This window comes from Saccostrea cucullata, unplaced genomic scaffold, assembly GCF_032062105.1.
Source record: "Saccostrea cucullata isolate Sc308-1 unplaced genomic scaffold, CSIRO_AGI_Scuc_v1 ctg4361, whole genome shotgun sequence".
NCBI classification, from domain to species: domain Eukaryota; kingdom Metazoa; phylum Mollusca; class Bivalvia; order Ostreida; family Ostreidae; genus Saccostrea; species Saccostrea cuccullata.
This window is the reverse complement of record NW_026933284.1, coordinates 13,339-38,111: the sequence shown is the minus strand read 5'-3', so window position 1 is coordinate 38,111 and position 24,773 is coordinate 13,339. Positions and strand designations below refer to the sequence as shown.

General features: G+C 31.7%; 1 protein-coding gene across 4 annotated transcripts; it reads right to left on the bottom strand.

Moving 5' to 3' along the window:
• Positions 1-6,110: 6,110 nt before the first annotated feature.
• On the bottom strand, positions 6,111-24,394 carry LOC134237918 (deleted in malignant brain tumors 1 protein-like). 4 transcript variants are annotated; one of them, XM_062720060.1, is made up of 19 exons: positions 24,322-24,394; positions 22,173-22,476; positions 20,544-20,676; positions 17,627-17,916; positions 16,947-17,088; positions 16,623-16,789; positions 16,386-16,527; positions 15,820-15,995; positions 15,607-15,748; positions 15,319-15,494; positions 15,094-15,235; positions 14,714-14,892; positions 13,971-14,112; positions 13,486-13,667; positions 13,268-13,409; positions 11,942-12,114; positions 11,336-11,477; positions 9,101-9,285; positions 6,111-6,456 (listed from the first exon to the last, which is right to left on the bottom strand). In XM_062720060.1, exons 2-19 carry the CDS (start codon positions 22,459-22,461, stop codon positions 6,302-6,304), a joined length of 3,099 nt encoding a protein of 1,032 aa, XP_062576044.1. In that variant the 5' UTR covers positions 22,462-22,476; positions 24,322-24,394; the 3' UTR covers positions 6,111-6,301. The 4 variants fall into 4 exon arrangements, with proteins under 4 accessions (XP_062576044.1, XP_062576043.1, XP_062576046.1 ...); XM_062720059.1 differs by lacking the exon at positions 24,322-24,394 and having other exon boundaries at positions 22,173-22,508; XM_062720062.1 differs by lacking the exons at positions 20,544-20,676; positions 22,173-22,476; positions 24,322-24,394 and adding an exon at positions 18,224-18,270.
• Positions 24,395-24,773: the final 379 nt, after the last annotated feature.

Genomic DNA, 24,773 nt, shown 5'->3' with positions numbered 1-24,773 from the left:
TTATATGGAATGTTTATCACACTGTAATGATGATTTTATAACCTCATAAATTTTTCATTTCACATGCTGAATACTATCATTTAGTAAAAAAAAAAAGTATTTAAAAAAATAAAAAAAAAAGAAAGGACCGACCGAGATTCGATCCCGGGACCTCTCACCTTTGAAGGGACAGATATAACCACTAGACCACGGAATCGCTTTACACGGAGTGAAGTATATGCAGAACTGAAGTCACATACATGTATATATTCATGTTCGGTATTCTCAGAATTTTACACAATCCATGGTGTTTGATTTATTTAGCCTTTATTAAACAGTTCTAATAGATGTAATAAGAACATAAAGTCCGCCGAGAACCTGTTTTATACGCAATAACTCTCCTCATGCCCCTGCGCTAAAAATAGCGACATGTAATACTATAAATACTAATAAAACAAACGGGGCGGGGCACTTTGAGAGGGGTGAGAGACGTCCTAGGGAGTTTTGGTGTAAAATTACATTGCATAAGCTCAAAATCTTCTTGAAATATCGCCCGGAAATGATATTACACACAGACAGAATGTATAAATTTACGACCTTGAACTTTGACCTTTTGACCTCAAAATCAATAGGGGTCTTTATTAAGCCACAGGGAGTTGTTATATAAAATTTCATTGCAATAGCTCAAATGGTTCTAGAGATATCGTGTGGAAACGAAAATGTTTTAACAGACAGAATTTGCTTATTTATGACCTTGACAATTGACCTTTTGACCTCAAAATCAATAGGGGTCTTTTTTAGTCCATAGGGAGTTGCTATGCTAAATTTCATTGCAAAAGCTCAAAGGGTTCTCGAGATATCGTGTAGAAACGAAAGCGTTACAGACAGACAGAAAGACGGACGGACAAACCCAAATTATTATCCCCCACTTTTCAAGTGGGGGACAAAAAACTGAACTGCTTTCAAGTGCGTAGTATCGTCATCGAACGCCGCCGTTTTTCGTGTGTTGGATTTACCACTCTCCCATTTCGGATGTTTGATAAATTGATAAAATAATTAAGCAAATGTCCTTAAATTTTCCAAAAGACGACACAATAGATAGTGAATAAAAATAGGATAGTGTTTTCCAAATTACTATTTAATACTTTTATTTCGAAACAATACTCATGTATTATTTTTAAAACCGTTTTTTTTTTCGTGCGTAAGTACATTGAAGCATGTTAATGAAGTATTAATTTTTTGTCTACATTTTATCAAAAGAATTCAGATACACTAAAATATGATAAATAAATACTTGCGAAAAATTTCAGTTTGCAGCGCCTACTATTTTTCGAGAAAAACGCTTTGTACACGACAACCCTCGTATACTGCTCGAAAAAAAAGATAGAACAAAAGAATAACAAAATATTTTTCTGTCTCTATTTTCCGTCGTCTCAAGTCACGATCGGAGTCTGTATATAATGCGCATGGAGCTTTCTCCAGAATGGGAGTGGATCGTACATTTTGGCTATGGTATGCGATGATGGTATTTCTCATACGTAATATTCTAATATTTATGCAATGACCCTGCAAATCATTGCGCAATACATATTTACTGCTTTGTGAGCACACCAGAAGACTGACCTAAATTTAGCCCACTAAAATCGCATAAAATCCTAATAATAGTGTTATTTCATGCACATGTATTTGAGTACCTTTTTTGTACCCCTTTAAAGGGTAAATTTACTAGAGGCACGTAACTTAGAGTTTCTAAATAGAAATGAAATATATGGGTAAATTGTCCGTTATAGTCTTTGTAATTATAGCTTTGACAAATTTTTATCCGTTGAGTCGTTTTTGTGTCCGAGATAATCAGACAAAGTCTTATTTTTAATTACTAGAATGGTAATAAACTTAGCAAATTTTATGGCATCATATATACCTCCAACAACCATTTTATTAACTGATTAAGATGTAGTGATCTTTTTTCTTCTTTCCTAAAATACATATGTTCGTTTTACTAATATAGCATCGTAAACAGATATAAGAAATTCAAACAAAAAGACAAAGTTTGTTAAATTTCAATAAACTATTTTTAAGTTTTATTGTAAAAAAAAAAAATTCACAAAGCAGTATTCAAGAAACAGCCGTGTGTTGTTTAGCAATTACTAGTATTTGATTTCGGAGTTAGATAGTGAAACAATCATACAATGACATCTTCAAATATTTTTCAACAATTAATTGGTAATTTTAAAGAAACACAATGTGCGTACGAAACGGATTTTTCGAACATGTGATACGCAAATACACCTAATAGTAAACTTGACAGAACTTAAATATAATACTTATATTTTTTTTAAATATGTATGCTTTATAAATTTGATGTGTACATCAATACCATGATAAAAGAGATAACTCATAATGACATGTCTATAATTCCTTTATAGGTTTGCAAAGTTCAAGTGTTTTTTGTCCAATTTTGTTCGTAACAAAATAACATACATATATTTTACATATAAATACATTTCTTTTAGAAAATCATTTAGGTTCGAGCAATATTTAATATGAGTGAGCAGTGGGTTTATGAACCTTAATTGTTTAACAACTAAATTTTATAACAAACGAGTTCGAGATGGCTTCCACTTTTCCAATTTTCCTTACTTCTGTAATATGGTGTTGAAGTATCCCATCTTAATCACTTCTAAGGAGCTTGCGCTGAGTACAGTCACTTTTTAAAGCGATATAAGTAGATGTGCTGTTACAAGAATTTCAATAGCTTTGTTTAAAGTCAGCATTTATTTTGGCTGAAATTTTATGGTCGTTATAATAACGACCCTGTTAGCAGATATAATCGATCATTGGGTCATGTTTTGGCTGATTGGTTTCATACCATTTGTAAGGCCTTTGTTTTTATAATGAATTGGCTTTGGAAAGTTTCGTTTTCCTGATCAATATACTGTAGAAGTACTCCGCGTGGTATAAATTTACGCTATCACAAATTTTCCGCGGAAATTTGTCCAAGCGTATGTAATATAAATGTAACACATGTAGTGAAAGTCTAAGAAATCCGCGTAATTTTCTACCCGCGGATTAAACAGAAATTGAGATTCCGCGGAATTATGACCCCGTGAAAAAAAGTACATCTACAGTATAAGGCTCACGGCGGATGTGACTGGTCAACAAGGGATGCTTACTCGTCCTAGGCTTCTGATCCCATCTATTGAATCTCCAGGGGTCCCCGCTTTGCCCTCATACTTGTATTGTTTATGGATTGTTTGAGGTCAATAACTGATTGTTATCTTTACCTTTTACATTATAAAATTTCCGGTTTAAAAAAGTATTCGTATTTCAAAGAATAGATTTTTTTAATTATACATGTACATTAATATGAAACATACAGGAATAGTGAACATATACAATATTACGTACCTTATTTCATATCATACTCTGTATCAGCCCGATACACCATGGACAATGGTATTGGTGGAGGGGTAATACAGGATGTAATGTGGAAAAACAAATTTTACTTAAATATCATGCAAACAATAGCAGTGATTGCAGCCATTTATATCGCAGGGTATAAACATTATACTTTTAATGAAATATCACGAATTGAAATTTTAAGAAAGACTGACATTGTTTAAACATAATGGAAAAAAATACTGCAACTGTAGCACGTAAAAGACAAATTATATTTCATTTAAGATAACAACATTTGTCAGTCATTCCCGTATAATTCATACATTTGCCAAGTCCATAGTATTGAAAAACGAATTGAAGAGCAATGACATAATTTTGTGTTTGATTGATAAAGTAAACATCCTTTATTAATAAAATGAAATTTCACACGTAAATCTTTCTTCGTTTTGTTTTTATGGCTATTCCAACTCGCCGCATGCAAGAACTCCGTAACGGAGGTTATAACTCAGAAAAAGCAGCTGTAAAGTTTTTAAAGTCTTTGTTCATGTTTTACTTTTTATTGAACTTTGAAGCTTTATCAATATACAATTAAATTATAACAGAATAAAATCTGAACTACAAACAAAAAAAATATTGACTAAATATGTGTAAATCGAGATAACAGAATTTTTGGACCAATAAAATAGACACTGTTTTCCAGTAGGAGTATTGCCAACCAAACAGAATATTACTTAACTTGACCAGTTGATTTTGAAAAATGAAAGGATATATCTTTAAAATTAAATACATTTTCTGATTATAAATTGACCACTTTTTAAAAGAAAAGTTGGTATACAAATTGCTTCCAAATTGTAACGGAGGTTACACAAACTCGTTTTGAAGATTAAGAGATAAATATACTTTGTAAAACGTGTCAAACACACTTTAAAAAGAATGTATATACACAATTAAGCGAAGAACTAAACAATTTCCCCCCTTTTTTTGAAGTAATTTACCGAAAAGTGTGTTTCGTTATGGAGGTTATTCTGAATATTTACAAAAGGAGTAAACCGTATTTTAGACTTCCTATTGGCTTTATAAACTTACGTTGCTCAGTATTACTGAGGGTCAATCAACTTAATCAAATATTTATCAATATATTATTGTCTTTTTTAACCGTAATGTGAAAGTGAAGATTTAAACTTCTATAACCTCCGTTACAAAATATAAAACCTTCGTTTCGAAGAATCGGCGTGAATGAGTGTAATGGTGAATTTAAATAAAAAACAATAAGAAAGCATACTTATTTGTAAAAAAAAAAAGGATAAAAAATATTTTATTTAATTATTTAACGTTTTTTAGGGAAATACATTTAAATTTTTAAAAAAACGAAACATAATTTTAACCTCCGTGACGAAATACCTGATTGAACCTTGTGATAATGAAGTGATTTATTGAATCATTGTGAAATGACTGTTACACATCAACATAATTTTTCAAGAAAACTTATTTGATATATCATAATATATGAAAAATTCACTTAAAAACACAAAAATCCATTTTTTGCAGAAAAACCCAACCTCCGTAACATCGCTGGTTTTACGTATAAACGAGTATAATTTCCCTGTACACCGCTGATAGTTCACATAAGGGTGACCTTTTTGTGCCCATACGTATTACGGAATATCAGACATTTACAAAACAAAGAAAAATCAACTATCATTTTTATTTGTTATATACAAAAACATCTAAGTTAAGGCCATTTGTACCATAATATTTTCAAATCTACCTTTATTTTATGCTTTAAACGCATTATGATTCTTAAATTCCATTTTGTGCCAACTTAAAGAGTAATCTTCCAGCAGTATCTGATAGATTTAAACATGTGAAATGTTGCACACGACAGATTTTGTTGATTTTCTGTTACGTAGGTTAGAGGTTACGGAGGATAGAACCATTAAAAATTTCTTTATTTCTGAATTGTTGTTAATCTTTCCTGACAATTGTTTTTTGTTTACTAAACATACCCATTGGTGTCAATCAACTGCCTTGAAATAATACTTCACATAGCCTCTGTTTCTTCACAATCACTGTCACGTAGGTTAGGTTCTTATATGCGACATTATGAAAAATCCGTATTTTTAAAAAAATTGAACACGGTTTTAATAATTTGCCTAAAAAAAGATTCTGTGCTGAAGTTTTAATACATAGTGGACAGAAAAGCACAGTTTTAGCTGTACTAATTATATTTTCTATTATCTTAAAAAATATTTGAACATTGTAACGGTAGGTTAGGTGAAATTTGGCGACAGCAATGATAAAAGTTTTGTTTAAATTTTTTTTAATCATTTATCAATGAAAGTTTCATTTATATGATTTTGACATGTTTCTTCAATAGTTAAAACAATTTTTGTTTGTTTAGAACAAAATGTGACGAGGTAATGCACATTCAACCGGCAAGGTATACGATGGCGACATCGCCTTTTACACGATTCTGGGCTTCCTTTTTTGTAAATACTCGGAAAAAAAATATCAAAAAATATAACAACTTATGTTTTTTTGTGTGGCAAAATATGTTAACAGAAAGGGTCCAGGAATATTTTGAATATCAGTAACTATAGCTTTGAAATGTATTGGCGACATCACGTTTTTTCATTTGTATGAATTATACGGGAATGACTGTTGTGAGTCCTTTCTTTCTGATACTATATTCCAATATAAACTGCTGTAATATTTCTGTAGTTATATAAACAATGTGAATGATAAATATTAAAAATGTGATAGCGAGACAGGAACTATACAAATATTGATAGCTCTAGTTTCTTTTAGTATGCTCCGATACAGAACGGGATTATGGTACTTAATTTGTAAAGAATAAATAAAACATCTATGAAAAAGGACATGACAAAAGATAACAGAGGGAGAAACAAAAGAGAGAGAGAGTTTACCCAGAGTAGCCAAGACTTCTGCAGATAACCCTTGCTTCCGCATCAGCCCACTTGTCTTTACAAAATCGAATCCAAATACCTTTGATAAGTACCTCTGGATTGACTACGCTGTTATTCGTTGTAGAATTTTCGTTTTCTATTCGGATTATGTCTAAAAAGAGTTTTGAAGTCAGTGATTCAGTAAATACGAAGGTGACAAAAAGTTCGCGAACTATCTCTATATCTACAAAACCACAATTCAGATTAGAAAAAAATTTGGTACACATATAGCAATACACAAGTTCTCTAAATAGCATATGCTGAATAAAGTTTTCCTCCCTGTTTGTGAGGTCACAATATGAAAATGACGTCACCATGTAGTTCACTTGTGACAAAAAACGGTTGTCTAAGTCGTACTCGTTCAACAGACGACTGTAAAATTTATGGTTTATCTCAAAAATCCCTCTGAAGTAGAGTATAATAATTTGTACACAGTTTATTAAGTCAAATTTCTTCCTATTAATTCAATCAATGATTGGATTGATCGTTTTAATGAAGGAAGGCAGTTGGTAAAAATTGATACATGTTATGTTGCCCAGTGAAAGCAAGTTTTAAAAGAGATGTGTTTTTAATTGAGCAATTTGCTATCAAAGACCTCTAATTTACACTTTGAAAAATTGTGAATATTTCGACAATAATATAATTGTCCAATACCGGAGATATCGTTTACTTCAGATTTTAAACATATTAGATATGATAAAAAGGAGGCACCCATTTTCTATCCACCTAGAATAAACGTCTCTCCCGAGACAGGATATTTGGGTTTTGATGGTCGCCATGCTTATTTTTGGAAAGGATATTCTTATCCACCCAATTCTGTTGCCGAGATTTGACCATTCCATTTCTGACAAATGAACTGATCTTTTATAAAAATTATCTTACAGGGAAAAAAATATATAACTCGGAATAATCTTTCAGCTTTTGTGACAGAACGCGACGGAGGGGGTCACGTGACCGCCTACATCACGTGATTCGCGTATAAGCAGAACGGTGACAGATTTTCATTAAGATCAGAGAGGACTAATTTAAAATACAAGTTGCTGTCCTTTAAAAAAAGACTGCAATACGTGGACCATATGGATGTGTTTCTAACCGAAATTCAATTTAAGAAAATTTCTAGGTGTAGTGAATATTCATGTAGGTTTTTGATCACATTTTCTACAATGATCTGCCTACTTATGATTGATTGTAGTCTCGAAGCAAAATTGTTAAAGAACTATATGCGGTAAATTGCAAATCTTTGCCCCCCACAAAAGTCAAATTTTGAAAAATTCTTGAAATGTGCTGAATTCTATAAATTGTATGAGAAATATAAATTAATAACAGAACATATTATAGTTTCAAAGTAGTTTATTGACAATTTTTGTTTTTATGACGTCACAAATTAGTTCAATTTTATATCATTTTTTTAGAAAGAGGACAAAATGGACAAAATTTCAACAAATTTAGCTTTAAAATTTATAGGAACAATATTTACATATTTCATTGATATTATCATTCTACACATTATACCAAAATATTGAATCTGATCAGACCTGCGCTCGGTGACTTTTACTCAAAATATCGACGTACGTAATAAATACATTTTTCTGTAGATATTACGATAATTTTAAATTTACGTCATTTTCGTGACGTCATTTCAAACATATGACGCCATTGCTTATGAAAATATTCAGTGCTTTGAAGTCAGCATATACACCCCTGTTTAAGAACATAATTAAAAATTTCTCCGTCAAAGTTTGATTTGGGGGGCAAAAATTGGTTATTACCGAATAAAGTTCTTTCGTCTCCGAGTAGCCTTTATAAATGCTTTAGTTTTGTCAGTTTAAAAACTCGGGCTATCTTGATACATGTAACCCATAATGGTTGGGACTTGACATATGTTCTGGATTTATACGGAAGAAATCTATCATGGGAAAAATAGATCTGATGGTACAAGTGTAGCACAGCTCTGTAGATTGCAGATTCCCCCCCCCCCACTCCTCCACATTAAAAACCGCTGAGCACTACAGACCTCTATCAAACGGTATTTGGATTGCTGAAATATCAAATTATTTTGCGAGCCTTGATGCACAGAAAACTTGTCTATCTTTTAAAAACTAGAACTATAGTCGTTGAATGACGTTTAGTTATCTGTATGTATATAATGCAAATTCTTCCTACTTTTTAAAATGCTTGTGCCGAGAATCAATGTTTAGTTTGTATATAAAAGTATAATTTATGTATAAGAGAGAAATTCGGATCCGCCAATGAATATATATGCGGATTTTTTAATAGCATATTCTATGGGGCGAATTATTCTACGGGCGAGGTGCCTAAGGGGCGAACTCTCTCTTTGTGGAGAGGGCTTATATAGGCTATGCCTGCTGCCAAATCCGTTTTTGTATTTTTTACATAATAAAATATTATTATATTTATAAATATAATAATACAGTGGACCTTCAGATATCCGGACGCCAGATATCCGGATGCTTCAGTATCCAGACAATTTTTCATTGGAATGAAATTTTAAATGTTATTTTGTCTTGTTAAACTGGTGATTCAGATATCCGGATGCTTCACATATCCGGACAAATGGACTGGGAACCAAAGCGTCCGGATAAATGAGGGTCCACTGTATTTATATTTATAAACATAATAAAAAGTTATTCAATTAGTTCGCGAACTTTTTGATCACCCCTCTCTCTCTCTCTCTCTCTCTCTCTCTCTCTCTCTCTCTCTCTCTCTCTCTCTCTCTCTCTCTCTCTCTCTCTTACTATTTGCTGTGTGATAATAAACGACTCCTGCGTGTCTACCATTGTTACAGACGTTGGATTCACTAAGGGATCGTATACATTCCATCAAAGAATCTTCATTTCCTTTACAGTTAATGCTGTTCACAACCATTTGTCCTCTTGTGTCTCCAAAAACGGAGGATGAACTTGATAAAGCCGGGATTCCTCTACCAAAATATTATCATAAACGTTTAGGGTCATCACAGTTACGGATTTTATTAAAGAAATCAAAAGAGAAAATGTCAATAGATTCCGTACTTGATCTTTAATCATGCCCAAAACTTGGCTGTTGTGACCACTATTTAAATAACGACCACTGTTGAAATAATTAATTCAATAGTGGTTTAGAGAGTTTTTCAATCACAAACATAGGTTGCATCCACTATTGAAATACTTATTCCAATAGTGGTTGAGAGTGCATTAAATTTAAATCAGAAAAATTATACACAAATGATCAGTCTTTTTTCTTTAATATAGTCTAGATACAGTGGACCCTCAGATATCCGGACGCCAGATATCCGGATGCTTCAGTATCCGGACGATTTTTCATGGGAACGGATTTTTTAAATGTTATTTTGTCTTGTTTAACTGGTGATTCAGGTATCCGGATGCTTCACATATCCGGACAAATTGGCTGGGAACCTAAGCGTCCGGATAAATGAGGCTCCACTGTATTCTAATTTCTACATCTATATGTATTTATGATCCTTTCCTTTCAAAATCAATGACAAACATGAACTTTACATAACAAAATTATTTCAAAATTGCATAAATGTATTATCAATTGATTGTATGTTGTTTTTCGCCGATTCGGCCAGATTCAACGGGAGCTTGCTTATAACATTTGCATACATACAGGTAGGTCAGTTTAATAAAACGTGTCTGTGTATTAATTGAAATTTCTACAACAAAAAAAAAAGAAAAAATAAAGAACTTAAGTTATAATATTTTAAACCCAATAAATTAGTTTAATGTGTTAGAAAACAAAATGTGTAATTCATTCTTAAATTTGTTTTAAAAGTTGGGATACTTCAATAAAGCTTGCAATGTGGTTTTGGTATTGAAATTATTGTCAGTAACTATTTAATATAATCATTTTAACATCGTTTCGAATCACTGTTTTAAGCACTATTGAAATCAATATTTCAATCTCTTTTGAAATCTATATTTTTAATTTTTATCATTATTGAAATCTTTATTTCAAAAGTGAACATTATTTCAATAGTGGATACAACCTATGTTTGGTATTGAAATGTACTCTTAACACTATTGATATAATTATTTCAATAATGGTCGTTATTTCAATTGTGTTCGTTATTTCAATAGTGGTTGCAGCACTTGTCACAACAAAATGAAGTCCTCAGTTTATTTTTTTATGTTGACATTACAGTAAAGCTTGAAATAAACAAGATTTCTCTAAAGGAACCCCCTGCATACTGTCTGCTTTAGCACGCCCTTCTTGTGCCAAACGTCGCATACGGTGTAACCTTTTTTCTCAGTTTTTAATAAGTACAAATGTAAAGAACACAGATACAAAGAAGAAATTGATTTTTTTTTTCCCCTTCAAAAATGGAATAGACACGATTTTATTGTTTTCTATGAATTGGTCACACGTCAGTAAACTTTGTAGTTATTTAAAAGGTTTGACATTAATATGCCTTATTTCTTGTGAAAGTAACGTATTTATATATCAAATACATCATAAACACGTTTTTAAAAGTAAAATATTAATTCTCTTAGTGCCTTAGCAATTTTTGTCTAGTGTACACATTATCTAATGTATATAGAGGATACGTAATCCAATTAAATAAAATAGAAAATATGCTTAACGTCCATGAACGAACAATTTTCTCGACGCAATCTATTGGAAAATATGTTGATTAAATGAGAATATCAACAGTGTCGACATTTCTATGGTCGATACAATGACCTTGTCGGTTAATGATGTTGAATGCCTTTCCTCATAGTAGTTTCTTCCTTGAGTTTTCTACGGAGTTTGTCCGGTCATAGAGGGGAGCGCAAGACCTGATGCCCGCTAAACAGGTATGCTTACTTTTCCTTGGCACCTGCTCCAACCTCTGTTCTGCTTTAAACTTAAAGTGTTTTCATCAACTTTTGAGCTTGTTCGTTACCTTCATATTTCATGTAAAAAAGAACTTTAAATTTCAACAGATAAATTATCTAACAATAAAAGTTCAACGTCTGAAGTTCAAATACCTTGAATACCCTAATCCTCTACAAGTCACATAAGCATCATTTGCGTCCCACAGATTGTTGCACACACTTCGCCATTGTCCATTGATGAGAACCTCCACTCGACCTTCATGTATAGAGCTACCGTTCACCATCCGCACTAATTCTTTTAAAAAACAAATAACCGATTATTTACGAAAACATTTTTATGCAAGATCTAGTGGAAAACGCCCTACCAACAGGTACATGTACTACAGGGGAAAATCTTATTGTAAGTATTTCATTGATTGATTCCTTAAGTCCTTTACAATTAAGTATGCCCGTGTGGCAGAGGGATTAAAACGTCTGCACTAGAGTCGAGGAGAAAGGAGTCGATCCTTACGTCACTGTGGGACGTGAAGACTAGTCCTTCGGAAGAGACAATAGAAACCGAGGACCCGTGTCGCAGTAGATGCTGGAATGTAAAAGACCCCTCACTACTCAATGGCTCTGAGGAGTGCCGCGTATAGTAAAAAAAAATACTGCAGCTCTCCGCCGGCAAGTGATGGCGTCTCCATATGAGTGAAAAATTCTCGAGAGTGACTTTAAACAATTAACAAACAAAAAACAATATATAATATATATACGTACCATTTTTTGAATGGTAGCAAACAACTCCGGCGGAACCACCACTACATCTGCTTGATCCAACTGTAGATTGTCGACACTTCAGCAAGGAATTTTCCCTTCCGTTACAATTGATACCATTTAACCATATTTCACCATCGCCTTCTCCAAACAGAGAAGATAGGACCGGGAGTCCTCTACAGAAAATATTCAATCAATATTTACAGGTGTTATTTGTAATGTTAATTATTTTATTACATTCTATTGTATATTTTTTCTTTTTACGTAGTTTTAATGACTACATGACATTATCCGTTCATTAATCAAGTACTATTAATTTTGACAGCGTATATTCATTTAGTCATCGTTAATGAGGCCGAGTCTAATTCGAGTGCCCATGACTTTGCGCAGCTTTTTAATTTCATGCAGGCATTTGTGCGACAGTACACATTTGCCAAATATTTTTATTTTGATACAAAATTAACTGTAACCCCTACTATTTGAAAATGTGCTTTTACGATAATAATTAGGAGAAAACGCCGAAATGGCTCTAACGACATCACCATTTTTGGACTTCATAAGCAATGCATGACGCTGAAGAATGTCGCAATTGACTCGCTTGTATGTTCAAGACGTCCATGGAAATTATACTAAAAACTGATGACAGAACATCAAATATAAAAAAAAAAATTCTAGCAATCTAAACATCGCTATTTTTTACCGAAAAAATCTTATGCACGGATACTTCATCTGCACTGATATTTATTTAAAGCGTAATTTGGCAATTTCAGAGTTATTGGGTTTTGAAAAAATAAAATTAGTAATTAATTCCTAGACCAACCTAGATGGTGAACTTTTTTTGAAATTTCACAATTTGGAGACTTTCTACAAAAACTTTCATATACTTGAATGAAAAAGAAATCTCTAGGGCAGAAATACAAAAATATGGGAAAAAATGTAATAATTGTGCGCTATTCTAACAAATTCCCATAGGGTCCAATAGTAAAATTTGACAACTTTTGAGATGACCCCCTAAAAAATCGGGATAGTAAACATTCGATTTTTAAATCTTAAAACAATAAATATGACATTAAAAATAAATTATCAAAAAATTATCAAAATCCCTGGGGCACAAATAATTTAGACTCGGCCTCGTTAAATACCAATTCAAAATAGTCGAATTTGTTGAGTATTATTACATTGTAATGAAAAGGAAAATCTAAATTTAGGAAATGTCAATTTTTATCCTAAAATAATCCAAAATTAAAAAAACAAATGGTTAAAGTAAGTCTCTTTTAAATACAGCGTTTGAAACAATATACAATTTTAGCTATTATTTGATGCCATTACCCTGAATAACCAAAACGTTTACAAGTGACATCAGCAGCCATCTTGTCCCATCCTCTGTCACAAACATTCTGCCATTCACCATTTATTAAAATCTCGACCCGGCCCTCATCTGCAGAGCTACCATTAACTATTCTGACTGAATCTAAATAATAGCGACAAGAGAATGTTTGCGATGGATTAACATAAATTAAACATAAATGAATACATTGCTGACCTACCATTTCCAATGTGGTAACAAATGACCCCAGCGTGTCCACCATTTCTACAGCTGTTAGCTGCAATTACTGACAGATAAGTGCATTCCAATATCGAAGATTCGCCTCCATAGCAATTTCCACTGGACAACATCCATATTGTTTCAGGTCCCTCTCCAAACACAGATGAAGAAACTGCGAGACCTCTGAAAAACAAGGGTGGTTGTAGAAGTGGTTTTGATGGAGGAAATCGACTCTAACATATTTTCATATAAACAAAACAAACCATACAAAAATTGATAGACATTTCAGAAAATACGAAACTGCACGTATCTCAAGATATCAACTAAGGAAATAATTAAAATATACATGTACACAGCCTGTTTGATATAATGCAAAATAAATTTTTAAAATGTTTCATTTCAAGATCAGTTAACAATTTCTCGGCTAAGGTGTTAAAAACTGTTTTTCACTGAAGGGTAATTGTTGAACTTTTTACGAGAAATTACCCAGAATATCCAATACTTTTACAAGTCACATCAGCATCATTTTTATCCCATCCTTTATCGCAAATACTCTGCCACTGTTCATTTATCAGAACTTCAACTCGGCCTTCATACTCAGAACTGCCATTAACAATTCTCACTGTTTCTAAAAGCAAATCGTAAAAATTCAATTAACATCGATTATTCCATCATGAAGATTTAAAAATTTTATTAAGAAATAAATCACCGAAAAATTTTTATTTAAATTTAAATTTAAGCACAATACTCCTCATTAAATAATAAACAATTACCGCTTTTGGAGATAAACTTCGAAATGTTTTTTTCTAAAATAATATTAATTAGGGAACAAAAAGTGGCATAAAAAGTGTTAAAGTATGAGCACAGCTAATTTAAGTAGGTTTATATATTGTAATTGCCAGGTTAACCCACCCTCAGTCGCATCATCTCGGGTCTTTCCGTCAGAGGTCGGAAAAATAACATCGAATGTATTAACATCATCAGATGTTTAAAATCTATACATTTCCTGTTTATTCAGAAATAGGCGTTAGAAGTCCCTTCTATATAGTATATTTAAGCCTAGGTATAATCATTACACTGAAAAAAGTTAAACTACATATTCCACAGATAAAAGGTCTCCATGCATTTCAAAGATCGTGAAAAGAGGGGTTGTCATGGCGTCTACGTAATACATTCGAGATTGTATTTCCGCTAGTCGGAAAGGCCCGAAAAGCTGCGATTGAACCCACCCTTTCCTCTTTGGTAACAAACAACTCCAGCGTTTCTACTAGAAGTACACACATCAGACCCAATTATTGATTTTGTGCAGCGCAGCAGAGACTGTTCAAACCCCCAACAGCTCACACGGTTAAACATCCATATCTGCGCAGGACTCTCTCCAAACACCGAAGATGCGACAGGAATGCCTCTAAAATATTATCAAAATGATGACTTACTACTATGTCAAAACTTATCAAGAACGATTTGTTCGAAAATCTAACTAAAATCTTGATAAACAACATAACATCGTAAATTTTTAAATCTTAAAAGAATAATGGATTCTTTTAATTCTTTAATCAAAAATTTTACCAACACTACTTTGGATAACAAAATAAGTGAACAAGGAGACCTTGAATATCCAAGACTTTTGCAAGTCACTTTTGCATCATTGCTTCCCCATCCTCTGTCGCAAATACTTCGCCATTGACCATTCATCAAAACCTCCACACGACCCTCCTGAACAGTGCTACCATTAACTACCCTAACTGAATCTATGAATAACATATAGAATAAAGCATCAAGCAATTAAAATATATCTTTAAATCCTTAATTAACAACCGTTGATTTAACGCACCTTTTCTTGTGTGGAAACAAATCACTCCAGCTGTATTACCATAGCGACAAGTGCTTGATCCAATCACTGACTGTGTACACTCAAAGAGAGACTTCTTATTTGCATTGCAATTTACATTGTCTAACCATGCCCGACCACTGCCTTCTCCAAACACAGAGGATGAAACGGATAAACCTCTTAAAAACAAAAAAGGATTAGTACCAAATAAAGAGAGAAAAGACAATAGTGAACTATTGTAAAAAAAAAATTAAAAATAATATAAAAAAAAGAGAAAAAATTTAAAAACACCCTGCATATCCAAGACTTTTACAAGTGACATCAGCATCACTTTTACTCCATCCATTATCACACACACTTCCCCACTGGCCATTAATCAAAACTTCAACTCGACCCTCTTCAGCAGAGCTACCATTAACAATTCTAACTGTATCTAAAATTGAATAAAAATAATATATTAAAGTTTGGTGTATCCTTGAAAGGTTACTAACCAACTTTACCCACCATTTCTCGTAGGATAACATACAACTCCAACGATTCTTCCAGAATTGCACTCGTTGGAACCAGTTACTGAGTCTGTACACTGTAACAGAGAACCCTCGTTTCCATTGCAATTAATGCCGTCCAACCAAATGTATTCATTGCCGGGTCCAAAAACCGAGGAATTCACCGCAACACCCCTTTGAATCAATAAATAAAAATTAAACATTTTAGTAACATGCAACATGATCGCCGCAATTTACATGGTTTGTAAGCGTTATAATACAGAAAAGTCATATGTAAATTTTAAAAGAATGCAAAAATTTTAGTCAAGCAAACGATCATTAATTGACAAGTTTCTTTATGAAATGTTAGGACGTAAAATCAAAATTCTAAAGCAATTAAAAAATAGTTAGTTAGATAGATTGATAGATGGATGGATGGAGAAAAAACCCATAGATAATAGATTGATAGAAATCTGAAGATGAAATAAAAGGCCTATGAGCTTTACTGGTTTTTTTTTTCAGTTTTAAATATATATTTATATATAACTATGAATCTCTTTTAAATTAAAAAAAAAAAAACATTACCCAGAATACCCTAAGGAGCGGCAAGCGACTTTGGCATCATCGTTATCCCACACTTGATCACAGACAGCGCCCCACTTCCCATTGATAAACACCTCAATGAAGCCTTCGTTTGTAGCATTTCCATTTGATAACTTGATATGCCCTGTCATACAATGTAAGATTCAAAAATTGAGATAAGTTCTTTACATTCGAATACTCGATTAAAGATCATATTATTTGTAAGATACATTCACGTACGATTTGGGAGAAAACAAAGGACTCCGGCATCTTCTGAATGAGTACAGTTGGCTGAGGTTGAATGAGGACAGTCAAGAACATCAGTTTCAGCACCACTACATTGTAAATCTAAATGGACAGATCCTTCTCCTTTTCCAAATACTGCAGTTGAAACTGCAACACCTTGCCTTGTAAATATTGAAGTTAAAATAGCATTTATTTTGTTGATAACCCTGACCTTGAATATGTAACAATAACAGTGATGTTTTTTATCTCAAGCAGACACACGAACATAAATAAATAAATAATTTTAAAAAAAATCGAACTGCTTGTGAAGACATTCACCTTTCTAATCCAAATAGTTGTCTACAGACCACATTGGCATCATTAGAATCCCAGCTGTCAACACACACTGTTCCCCAGTGTCCATCTTCATAGACCTCCACCCTTCCTTCCCCTGACGAACTTCCATTTACAAGTCGTAAACCTTTAAAGCAAGAAAATATTGTATAGTAATTGGCTGATTCGAATTGCTTAGCACTTGGCGAATCGAAGGAACAGTTTCTATTTTTTATCGGCTTAAGCAAGTCGTTTTCGGGGGGGGGGGGGGTTGAACTCACGACCTTCCTGCTATGGAGCGAACCTTCTACCGACTGAGCCTAATATTGAAGTGCTCACTCCTACATGGCACCTGATCCCACTTCTGATATTTTGGAGGTCTGTGTTTGTTCTGCTGCAAATTTGTATTGTTTAATGGACTTTTGAGATTGTATAATGTTCGTCTTTTTTTCATATATTTCATTAAAAACAACCCTCTCTTGTACATAAGGTTTAATTAATCACTAGAATGAAATAAATGACGCTTAAAATATCAGAAACTTTGTACTTTTGGTAAAATTATCAATCTTACCCAATTAATACGCAAGAAGAACTTCTTTCTATAATGATCATATTTCTTGCAAATGAAATTGAAATACTTTTTGTTCGCTAGATATTCCATTCATACGCATGGAAGAAATCCCTACCTAGTTTTCCAGCCCCGCCGGGAACAGTGCACTGCGTATTCTTCGTTTGTTCTGTGATTTCTTTCTTAAAATTATCCAGCTCCATCTTATATTTAAGCAGCTGAGTCTCCATCATGTTAAAATGAGACGTTATCACTTTCCTGGTTGCTGAGTTAAACAGGACTTCTAGTTCATCTGTATTAGTCAATGGACAGTTACATGTACCCATCGGTTCATGTCCACCATATAAGATCTGACTTTCCACTTTTATCGTGGTCAGTATCACTCCCAAAAGAGTAGTCGTGTCCATTCTGGATAGAAGAAGGCATAAAACACATTTATTTATTTTTTTTTAAAACCCAAAATAATTAAGTTTAAAAAAAATGTTATTTTTGTTTTCGACGAAGTATCTTTTGGAATGAATTAATCCATTTGATTCTTTAATTTATGAATATGACAACTATTAAAACATTGAATACTTTTCAATCTCAAGCATCATAATTAAATCTTAAAATAAACAAATCACCAAGATGTGAAAATAAATATGCTTAATAAGTTTTCATCTCTACACGTCAATGCAATACAGTTTTAACAAATCAAATTACAAAGAAAATAAACCAAAATTGGTCAATTATAAAAGAAAAATTGCCTTCCATACGATACAACTTCAACGATATTATGTTTTACTGCGTTTCTATGGAGAACCTATCCTTCTTTAATATTATTATTACCAACCAATTACACCGTGTTGCTTGATAGGTGATAAAATATTTATTTGAAAACTTATAAAAGTGTCCGGAAATGTAAGAAATATTTATACAATATGTTCATATATGTTAAAGTAACTAAAGTGTTATTCCATGGCTTGATGTTGTGGTTGTAAAGGGAAGTAATGTCTAGCCAATACATATAGATCAAGTCAAGTAGCATTAAAGACCTCACTTCACTGTACTTCGACCATTAGAATTATTATCTTAAAATTGCAATGAAGATAAATTTATGAAAAGATGATTTCATAATATGTTAACTAATTACAAACTTGAAATAGTGAAACAAAATCTTTTTTAAGAGAACCAACGATATTTATAATGACAATATGACCAACATATATGAATGTCCTAAGGCCCTTTTGGAAAAAAAAAAAGAATTTTTATCTTAAGGTAGGATTCTTCTCTGGTTTCTGACTAGATGAAACATTAAAAGAGTATTTGCTTATATGTCTTATATATTGAGGTGTAAGGAATTTAAAAGACCATATTTTTCTTTCATCATTACAATTGTACAACTTTATATAGAAATGGTAAACTGCGTTTGAATACTAGCAGGGACTATATTTTTGGTGGAATGGTGGCGTATGAAAATATCTTCTTTTCTGCCTCTCAAAATTATAATAGAACAATGAATTTAGTTATAATTTTTACACAATCGAAGACTTGGTCAAATTTTCAAATGTAAGTTAGATTAGTAATGAGGGACTGAACTTTCATAATATATCAAATAAATATGATTTTTCAAACAAGCTAGAACTTTATTAGCTTTTAAACGTTTCCTATCAAAGTGCAGATTTGAGCCAAAAATCCATAAAAAGTATTTTTTCGATCAACACTTTTTTGTTTTGTATCATTTTGTACATTTATAAGACTACTTTATTATATGTGAAAATAAGAAAGAGTTAAATATAGGAAGCATATGAAAATAACTAATATATCCTAAAAAATTAAGAAAAACAGAGGAAATCCGGATTAGCCAATATCCAGTTAAGTTAAATTATTTATGTAAATTTGGTAATATCATGCTATAGACCCGATATAGTAATATGTTATCATGCAAAAAGATCAATCATTAAACTTTTGAAATAGAAGTAGGTATATCACATGATTGGCAACAGTTATTTTTTATTCCTAATTTCAAGGAAAAAGATAATGACCTTGACCTGACCTTGCCTCTAATATAAAACGGTCAAATTTAATTTCACTGATACTATCACTTACTGATATTGTCTTCTTGATTCTGTGAAAATTTCATTAATTTTTAAATATTAGAAATATGAGAAGAATCCTACCTTAAGCGTAATTTTATGATTTTAAACCTTTTCACTAAAATTCCGTAGAGATTATGTGTTTAATCTGTTGTAATTTAACGAAAGCTTTAACCTCTTGTAAATATGTTAAAACCAATTTTATTGAAAAATATAACTTTAAAAAATACCCGTTTAAATGAACTTTGCCAAGCAAAGAAGAATGGGATTTTATATCATAATCATTGCAGAAAACATGAATGAAAATACTACAAAATATTTACAATGGCAGATTCACTTAATATTTTCATATCACCCGATTTTAAATATTTGTGATTTTGACATCAGATTTCAAGCTATTTTGCTGCCCAATCGAGTGCATGTGGTATTTATTGTCAATAATGTTTTTATCTTTATCCACATTTTTAATATTAAATCGCCGTTAGGGTCAAATTCTATCATAAATAAATTTTCATCCCTAGCTACGAGTATTTTCATCTATTTTATCGTTCAAAACGTAAATCTTCATATACTTTTTCACAAATAAATCTTGTGTTTTTGAGTAAGATAATCACTAACGAATCTCCTATGATAAACGATAAATCTTCGGTGCTTCCATGGATGATTTCGAACCATATTAGTATTCATATTTTATTCATTACATATATTAAGAAAAAGATGAAAATACTCAAAAAGTTAATTTCAAAACTAAATTATTAGCTCTAATATAGTAAACCTTTATTAACTATGGTATTTTTTTCCAGATGTCCGCTGATGACGTAGCATGTAGATTGTATATAATTACATGGAAGCAAAATTATCATGTTCCATTGATTGGTGCACAATCAGCTTTTTTTATTAAAAATACAAAAATGTATATTTATAATAGAAGTATTACACAAAAAAGAAAGAGCAGGTCACCTCTTTAATCCCAGTGAATGTTTATAGCTCACATTGACACCATCAGAATCCAAATTAACAGTTCTCCAGAGTTGGTCCTTGTATATATCATCTCCTCCTTCCCCTGATGAGCTTCCATTTAATAGCCTGACTTCTTTAAAATTAAAAGAAAAGTTATAGATCATCTAAGTAAATTCATCTTCGGCTTCTGCGTTCCTACGGATAATTACTCTTTTTAAAGTATTTAGATCATCTAAGTAAATTCATCTTCGGCTACTGCATTCCTATGGATAATAACTCTTTTTGAAGTATTTAGATCATCTAAGTAAATTCATCTTCGGCTACTGCATTCCTACGGATAATAACTCTTTTCGAAGTATTAATTTACCTTGGTTTTAAGGATGAAGTTTACTCAGGTTTCAGAAATCAGAAAGGGAATTTTATAAAGTATAATATGTTAAATCAAAAATTGTTCTAAATGGATGAAATAACTAAGTTTTATCACAATATCAGTTAAAAAATTTAATATGTTAGTACTTGAAGAAAATATACAGGAACAAAACTCAATGTATGGCTATGCAGAGGAAATTCGGTCTAAATTTTTAATTTTTCATTTTTGTCAAAATTTTTATATTTTGCCATATTATTCAGAAAGAAAAGGTTAGATGTATTTTAACACATCATTTTGCAAATATTATATGTGTTTAAGCTCATAAATTATTTCAAATAAATGAATGCTATGAAATAAAGATATTCAAAAATACGTACAAAAACCACTCCAGACAGCATATCTCAATAATTTGATCATTGACCCCATATAATATTAATACCATGAGATTTAGGGTAACAAAAGTAACCTGAGGCTATAAATAATTTAGAGTTCCTATCAGTCGGATTTTTGTTATATTTGATTAAAAATAGGGAAAAAATATGAATATGTCAGAGGAAATTCGGACTGTAATAATTATTACGTTTATGGCCCAAACTCTACTCATTTCTTTATATGGAGCAACTCTGTTTCATTGCTATAATATTTCATTATTTAAAGAGTTTTGTTGCTTGTAATATTTTGTGAGTGAAGAAAAAATTGGTCATAGTGTGAAAAATTGAGGTATTTCCCGAAAAATACTCAGGGGCCACTAGCATGAAAACGAGGTCATTGACCTAGTTATTTGAAACTGAAATTTAACACAAGAATCATAGGTGTATAATGTGCAATAGGTGGTTTTTCGTTCTTATCAGTGGAATTTTTAGTCATCTGAGTAAAGGTATACCTTAATTACTTATTCTAATCTTAGTTCTTAAATACCTGATTCTGTACATTAAATATATTTATGATACTTTTTAATTAAACACATTTTGTGAAAGAGAATCAATAATAAGGATAACAGAGAAAAAATATTCTGGACCTTGTTCATTACCAAAAAGATTTTATCCAATTTAAATCTTTGAAGATTTATTTTTTTCAAATGTCTATCCTTTTGCAAAGTAATAAAGAAAGATTTTTTGCATGCTTATATATTTCAATGAAACTTAAAGATAACGAATCGTGATGAATTTGCAGCCCTCTACTGACAAATGGTGGCGTCTCCAAATGAGTGAAAAAAATATCGAGAGGGACGTTTTAACAACAACAAAAAACGTACATACCTAGCTTTCCAGTTTCTTCCTGAATAGCATCCTGCGTATTCTTCATTTGCTTGGTTACATCTGTCTCTGTCTTTAAATTATTCAGTTCTGTCTTATGTTTAAGGATCTGGGCTTCCATTATGTTTAAATGAGATGTTATAGCTTGTCTGGCTGCTGAGTTAATCAGAAACTCCAGTCCCTCTGTATTAATCATTGGACAGTGATCCACTCGACCATCTCCACCGAGAATAGTTTGACTATCCACTGCCATCACGGATAGTATCAGTCCAAGAACATTTACGGGGCCCATCTTGTGTAGATGAGACTAAAGATATGTGTATATGGGCATTAAACCTTTAAAAAGTTGCAATAAAATTGTTCTTTTTATTATATACTAGAATGGCATATCCCTAAAAATGTTCTTTTAATTTGACAAGACGAAGTGTCTGGCAATAATTTTTTTTTAAAATCAAATTTTATCTTTTAAATAACTAAGACAAGGTGACTGGCAACTATATAACACCTTTATTATCAAATATTCGAATAAATTGCTCGATAATTACATGTAATTGTTATATTCAATGTACACGTAACTAAGCAAAACAAATCAGTTCAAAGTATGTACAGTGTACACCTGAGGACGAATTATTAAATCAAGAAAACTCTCGTGTGTGAATAATATAGATGTCATTCTCTGTGTCCGAACTTCATCTGTGCACGAAGAACGTATCAGTGTTTTGCTAATAATCATTTATGTCATATAAATTTCAGTGATTAGGCCTAGGAAGTACTAGTAATCGAATTCAATCGAATCTAGAATGGCGTTGTCAAATTTATGCAAGACATTAGTATTTTTCTTTTTATAGTTGTTCGTTTTTCGAAATAGTTCAGGTAGAGTGTCTTGTTATTTAACTCAATGTAGCCCCCAATCCTCCAAATTCCCCAAGAAAAAAAACAACTTATCTGAAGAAATAGTTGACAAGCAAATTAAAAGAGGAAAATACAAAATTGTACTATAACTTAGAATTCCAATCCCATATTTATTAAAACGTTCGCAATGAGTTTCTAAAAACAGTTCTTTTATATTTTATAAATTAAATGTTTAACATTTCTTTTATGTTACAATCTTCAATAATACGGATTTTGAAAAAAAAAATGATTTTTATAATAATACACTCTCCAAAAAGTATTTTGGAAAAAATAAGAATTGTACAGCCAATCTTTAACTATTCATCAAAAGAAACACTTTTTTCTAGAGCATTATGATTATCCTACCCACACTTTATGTTATCAAATAGTCCAAAGAATATCTTTTTTTTTTGGATATACAAACCTTATACTTAAAGTGTTTAAAAAGTAACAGTAATTAGTAATTTGTTGTTTCAAATCGTGTCTTAGTTGTGGCATAAGGAAATACTTAAACTATAAATAGAATATAAGGCTCATAAATTAAATTAAAATACTTTGCACTAGTATGAAAATGAAAGTAAAATTTAAAGTGTTAAAGAGGAACTTTAAAGAATTTCATATTTTATGCTTAAATTGACAAAGAAAATAATATATACATTTTTAAATTATTTTACATCAAATATTTATAATATTTCTTACAAAAACTATTATAGTTTTTTTGGCGCGTAGAATGGATTTCAGATTTAAGTTGCGTTAAACAACATTACACACAGTTCAATAATAAAGCACTGGTCAGCATGGGATGCTAACTGCACCGAGGAACCTGATCCAATCTCTGGAATTTCCATAAACATATATTTATACCTTGCTTACATTTTGTATTGAAATTCTTATGAAATCGTAGTCTAAATCAGTATAAAAACAAAGGGTTAATTAATATGTATTCTTTTTTATATAGATCGTAGTACATAATCGTTTTATTATTTTGCGAGTAGAATGCTTTCTCCACCCCATCCCCTATTTTTACAAATTATTCATTACATTTATAAATTATAAATTATAAATTAATTGCAAAGCGTAAGGTTAGCATGGACCCTTAAAACCTTTTGAAAATGTTTATTAGAGTATAAACTTTTTCTTAATAAACATAAAAAGAGTTACATTCCTTTTGGCACAAATGTGCATGCATTTTACATTTCTACAATATTATTGTTAAAATCCCATTCGAAATATACAGTTGCTAAAATAAAATAAAAATTACCTCAAAGATTTGTTTTCACTTTTTTGTGAACGTCAGTGATCTCCTTCTTAGACTTTTTAAAGGCAGGCTTAATGTATGAGGAAGGATGGGGAAGTAAGGAAACAAATTTTTATAAATTGTTCGTTGAGTCCTCTTGTAAAAGTTTACGGAAATCCACACCAAAGGTCCACATAGCATCTTTCTGATAACAAGAACAACGGCGGTAACAACATCACAATATCCACTTGATGCCTTTGAAACTTCAAAAGGGGCCTGGTCACAGAATGCTTGCCGTTTTACTTACAATTTTATATTTCTTTTTTTATTTACAAAAAATAACTTCAGTTAAATGAATTGAACTTTCAGATTCTTCAAATCTAAAAACAATGACATTCACGTCTTCCACTTACGAGATGATCAAAATGTTAGCTAATTATAAGCTATCTCTATATTTAAAAAAAAATCAAGATCAG

What these genes read in the sequence shown, in the direction of transcription:
- LOC134237918 (XM_062720060.1), bottom strand. Translation starts at nt 22,461, where the DNA reads ATGGGCCCCGTAAATGTTCTTGGACTGATACTATCCGTGATGGCAGTG. An exon ending in AAACGTTTTGGTTATTCAGG is followed by an intron (nt 12,115 to 13,267) that starts GTAATGGCATCA and finishes TATTTTCTGTAG; the next exon opens with AGGACTCCCGGTCCTATCTT. An exon ending in AGAGGATTAGGGTATTCAAG is followed by an intron (nt 9,286 to 11,335) that starts GTATTTGAACTT and finishes ATATTTTGGTAG; the next exon opens with AGGAATCCCGGCTTTATCAA.